The 5,980-nt window shown below is 36.6% G+C and overlaps 1 protein-coding gene across 1 annotated transcript; it reads left to right on the top strand.

Annotated features, from left to right (window-relative positions):
- Window positions 1-4,779: 4,779 nt before the first annotated feature.
- Window positions 4,780-5,739, top strand: LOC149209392 (uncharacterized). The gene has a single exon (XM_089398611.1). It carries the CDS (start codon window positions 4,780-4,782, stop codon window positions 5,737-5,739), a length of 960 nt encoding a protein of 319 aa, XP_089254737.1.
- Window positions 5,740-5,980: the final 241 nt, after the last annotated feature.

Raw genomic sequence — 5,980 nt, 5'->3', positions numbered from 1 at the left:
TTCCAGATCTAAAAAACTTTGGGCATGTGAAATAAGGTTTTTAATTTCCCTTTTAGAGGTAAAATATTCAACATTTCTCGTGCATATTTTGGAAATGGTTTTTCTTATAACTCACTGCTTACACAGAGTCAATTTCGATTGTTCACTCAATTTTTTTGTCATATTACACTCTCGACGATTGGTATTGTAGTTTGGTGTCCCTCTAAGACAAGGCTACATATATTTCTTCTTGTTTAACTGAATCCCATCCACAATTTTTTATTCTTCCTATACCCAGTTCGAGTATTGCTCCATTCTCACTTATCTGTTGTTATTTTCAGTTTTAATAGTATCCTTGGAGCATGGGTTTGGCATTTTTGTTCTCACAAGGAGCTCTTAGAGTTTTGTAAATAAAAACCCCCAAATCTCAAAGGTGAAGTGAAATTTTTGTATTGTTATTACCCATACCTTGGATTGCAATACTGGTTTCTGTTATTTTCTTTCCAATTACTCAAACTTATTATAATGTGTTTCTTTTAACTTATCTTTTGTTCGTTAAGGAAATATAAATTATTCTTCCCACTACATTACGAACTAGAGAGGATGGCTGATCGGTTAATTTGGATTTCTCAATTACATATAAGATGTCTCTCGACCACTTATAATCTCAGTAATTTGAAGTTTCCTTGTTTTCTCCCATCTTAATTATCCTTCAGCCCTGTAGGTGCACACAATTTTTGGAAAAGAATGGTTGTCATTCCCAAGATTAGGTATAATCCATCCTAATTTATTTTCCTTCCATATGAATGGTTCTCAGTTCATTCAAAATATAAGTTCGACCCTTACTCTATCCTAGACAATTTTGGTTACAGGTAAGGCATTTAATCCAATGGTTATTTATATTAGTTTATAACATTATATTTCGATGGACAAGAGTAAAATTTAAAGTATATGATCTTAGAGGTTGGCAGATTCATTTTCTCACTCCCTTTTGATGCTCCCATGGATTATCATTATAAATCTATCCCAATGCAATTTGGGTTTCCTTCAATTTATAGTTTCACAACCCAAGTGGGTTATATATTAAAAAGTATGATAATTATTTGACAATTAGCTTATATAATCATCGTTGTTCTATGTAGGCTAGAGTAGGTTTTTTTTCAACTTGACATTTATATATATATATATATATATATATATATATATATATATATATATATATATATATATATCATTGTGTTAATTTATGTATTGATGATATATACACAATAGAAAGAAGCATCTATATATATTTTTCCGTTTATGCCAAAACGTCTTTCTTTACTCTATCCATTGTGGTTAATAGTGTACTCATTATCGCTCCAGGTATAAGTGTATATGACACCTTCGTGAAATTCTTTGTCACAAATTTTCATTTCTTGTTTAATTGGGGCTGTGTTGGCTCCCCTTAATATTCATTAGATATTTTTTTTCACTACATTTCTATTTCAATAAAATATCCTTCTCTTATTTGTGCAATGGTATTTATTGGTTTATTAGCTCATTTGTAAAATATTTTTAAAGATTGATTGTAGGTTTCCCTATAATTTTAGTACCTTGGGCGTGAAACTTAAAATTTATCTAAGAAAACTACAAAATTTACTCTTTCAAACCAAAAATGAGTTCGATATATTAATATTCAAAGGATTACCTCTAAGAGTAATAGTTGATGTTTACTTATTCATGGCCTATATATTTATTTAAGAATATTCCCTCCTTTTAATGTTAATGATAGACATACCATTCCACTGATATACAAGTTTATCCATTCTGTTTAAGTCACGAGCAGAATACTAAACCTGATTAACTCATAGAAATACATTAGTATCCCTTTCTTCCTTACCAAATGAGGCGTTATGTTTTTATACGTTATTTTTCCATTTCTTATACCGAAATTTTGTTCACAAAGCTTCAATAGAATCAACTACAATTTCAACAACTTAGCACTTGGGTACATAAATTAATTTTAGTTCCTTTCTATCTATAGTATATTTTCCATATCTTTACATGTCATTGTACAAGTATAGGAATGTAGTGAGGGATTCTTATACTAATTTCTAAATTAACTTCTTTAAACACACTTTCCCACAATAGGTTGAAAGGAAAGGTATCCTTTGACACCTATGTATACAATTGCTTTGTTTTACTACTAATTATTGTATCATATACAAGCTATAAAATAAATTATAATTTTGTTCTTGAAAATTGTATAAGACTAAAATTATGATAGAATTCTTGTAACTATTTTCCCATGTACAATTTTGAGTTTACATCCATTAACTCATTTTTATTTTTAAGAAGCAAGAATTTCTATTTTGCATTAGAAAACTATCTGAACTTCAAGGTTGTGCACTAATCCACACAATAATATCATTGGTTTAATCATGAACAAAGTCAGTAGTATTATTTTTATACATGCGCATACATACTTTATTCTACATTTCACTTATTTTTTCTTTTTCATTCGACATTTAACTTTTTATTTTTTTCTTCAGGACATTTTTACAAAACTTCAATTATAAAACATATGGATATAGTACATATTCTTCAATGTGTTACTCAAAACGTACAAAACATATAAATCCATATAGTTATGCATGCATAACTAATAAAACACATAAATGACTATGAAAATTTCACAATCGATTTGAAATTCTCAATGTAACTATTTCAACCTAAAATTATAAAATTGAAAATAGAGATACGTCTACTTGTAATTGAATACTTCAGGAATATTCGAGAAAGAGGCACACTCGACCAAACCATGAACTAGCTTCATCAGTTCCCCCTGAGTTAAGATCTTCTTGGCTTTGGGAATCAACAACATGTTTGAGTCCTAGGTGGTTTATTTTTATAGATTTTTCTTCCCAACATATTTTGGCAATGTCTTTCTTTAAGGTTAGCCAACCTTTTGCCTAAGAATTTTTTCTTTAGTTAATTTTTTTTTAAATACACGTTTCTTTTTCTTTAAAGCATGCTTTTCTCTCCCATAGTCCTTTTTATTCCTCTACACTTAGTATTTCTCTCCAATTAAGTGATTAACAAAATCTTTCTCTTCCATTATCTTAATTTAATTTCTTTTAGAGGAATAAAAAGGACTATGGGAGAGAAAAACATGCTTTAAAGAAAAAGAAACGTATATTTAAAAAAAAATTAAAGACGAAAAAAGAGAGCTCTGCAACAAAAAACCTAATGGTGGCAAGGCAGTGAAACCCTTGGGGTGGCGCGAAGGAAGGGCCAGAAGGTCGACAACAACCTAGACCAGCAGAAATTGGCAGAGAACCGGGCAACAACGGTATGACAAAAGATGTCAGGAGGGGAGAGATCCCCTCCTATCGAGATACGGTGGCAGGAGAGGGACAGAGTAGCCAGGAGACAGAGGAATGGAAGAGCGCAGGACCAGTGCTAGGAACTTCCTTGCAAATAGGCCGCAGAGGAAAGTGCCTGCCATGTGCAGCGGAGAGACCCAGATTCATGATTCCAGCGAATAAAATGGAAAAGTACAGGAGCTATATGAGGGATCATGCCCTTATCTGCAAGTTCGTAGGAGTCTGGCTATCGGAAAAAGATCTTACCAAGTGGATCCAACAAAAATGGTGGCCCTAAGGCCACGTCAAGCTCAAGCTAGGAGCGAAAGGCTTCTTCACGGTAATCTTCCTTAACCTACAAGATAAGGAAAAAGTCTTTGAAAATGGCCCATATTTTTATTACAATGCTGGTTTGTTCATCCATTTCTGGGAAGAATGTTACAACCCTGATAAAGAAACCTTTCTAGCTGCGCCTGTCTGGGTTCGCTTATTCGGGCTCCCCATAGACTTCTGGGACCCGGAAATCTTGGAGGGGATAGGAAACTCAATAGGCAGTTTCGTGAAAATAGCAGAAACCACGAAGAAAGGAAGATACACCTCGTACGCTAGGATCTGTGTTTATATGAACCTAGCAAACCCCACGCCAGACACAATAGAACTTGAATATCATGAAGATGTTTGGCAGCAGAACATAGACTACGAACACATCCCGTTTAGGTGCCGTAGGTGCCATGTCCATGGACATCTGGCAAAGGAATGCCCGATAACACGGGAGGAAGAAGAAAGTAGAAGCCCCCTGCAAAAAAAGAGAGAGCCAACAGATCAGGAGGAATACCAAGAGGTGAAAAACAAAAGGAAAGTAAACAAGGAAACCCCCCAGAAAGGAAGGAAGGAAAAACAATCAGCCCCAGAGAAACCAAACAGCTTTGCAGTTCTGCAGGTAGAGGATGAAGAGGAAGACCAACCCATGGAAAATCAAGAGGATAAGGGGTCGGACAGTAGTGAGAGCAGCGAAAGAAACCACTCAAAAAGGAAAGCCCCAAGCGAGCCAACAGAGAAAGGTAAGGAACAAGACGAACAAGCCGAACAGATGGAGACAGACCAAGAGAACAGCAGGGAAGATCTAAGTCAAGAGGAAGAAGTCTTAAGAAAACTTCTGAACGAATGGAAGAACCTGGATGAGAGGTTTATTCTGGAAGAACAAAAGAGGCTATACGCGAAAACCTTCCAACAATACAAAGAAAAACTTGGAAAAGGCAAAGCCTCCCCCGAAAAACTCCAAGAGACCCAACAGGAAAGTAGACCTGATCAGCAAGGGCAAGGCAAAGGGGGGCAAAAAGAGAGGAAGAAAAAACCTTAAGGACTCCATCCAACTCATGGGATAAATGTTAGTAAACACAGGGAGAGTGGTCCCGCTATCAGCGCTATTCCAAAACCTATCCCAAGTTAACCAATGATTTTGACATCTTGGAATATTAGAGGCTTAAACAGCAAAGGAAAACAGAGACATCTGGCAGCAAGACTGGAGAAGGACAAACCCCAAATTATGCTTATCCAAGAAACTAAAATCTCAGGCCAGAAGATGGAGGAAATTCTCAATAAAATAAAATTGAGATATGAACATGTAACTATAGATGCCAAAGGGAGTGCAGGAGGGATAACAATTATTTGGAATCCAGCAGAAGTCCTAACCGACTGGTGGATAGGAATGCCAAGAATCCTGACAGGGAGATTCAGGCTCATAGGGCAAAGTGAATGGGTGGCGATCTTGGCTGTCTACGGGCCCCATACCCTTGCTGATAGAGGCCTGTTTCTCAATCAGTTGGCAAAGCTCAGAAATATGCACCAGGAGCAGAGATGGATCCTGGCAGGCGACTTTAACTTAATCACTTCTAGAGAAGAGAAAAAAGGTGGAATAAGCAGAGAAGACCCAGAGATGGAAAGATTCAGAGACGTTCAAGCAGAATTAAGGGTGGTTGATATCCCAACTATAAATGGGAAATTCACCTGGAATAATAGAAGAGGCGGGACAAAACAAATTGCATCAAGATTGGACAGATTTTTAATCTCAGAGCACATAATTGGGCTGGACATCTTCTACGAAGCCTCTATCCTACCCATAATAGGGTCCGACCACTGGCCAATAAAGCTCGAAATAGCCTTGAACAATCCGATTAAAAAGAGGCCCTTCCGGTTCGAGTCCTTCTGGCTCAGAGCTCCTGATTTCCTCGACAAAGTAAGGAGCTGGTGGCAGGATAGCAAGAGTGGAAAGGAAGGCCGCAGCAAAATGCACTCTTTTCAGCTCAGACTCAAAGAAATCAAGAGAAAAATCAAGAAGTGGAACAGGGAAGAATTCAACAATATTCAGCAGGAGCAAGGCAAACTCCAGTCCAGATTAGAAAGAATACAATAGCAAATCATCTTGGAAGGTCGAAATGAAGAGCTGGCTGAGGAGGAAGGCAGGGTAATCACTCAAATAGAAGAAAGGCGAAAGCAGGAGGAAATTCTATGGAAGCAGAAATCTCGGGTCCAATGGTTAAAACAGGGGGAAAATCCTTCAAATTCTTCCATAAAGCAATGCTGAGTCATCGCCAGCACAACAGAATCTTCTCCTTGAAAGACAGTCAGGGAAACAGAGTGACGCAGCAGACAGA

The sequence above is a fragment of the Pinus tabuliformis genome, chromosome 1_2 (genome assembly GCF_031772625.1).
Source record: "Pinus tabuliformis cultivar Carrire ecotype Pingquan chromosome 1_2, CPIR1, whole genome shotgun sequence".
Classification (NCBI taxonomy): Eukaryota; Viridiplantae; Streptophyta; class Pinopsida; order Pinales; family Pinaceae; genus Pinus; species Pinus tabuliformis.
Note: the sequence above shows the minus strand (reverse complement) of the source record. Positions and strands in the feature narration are given on the sequence as shown.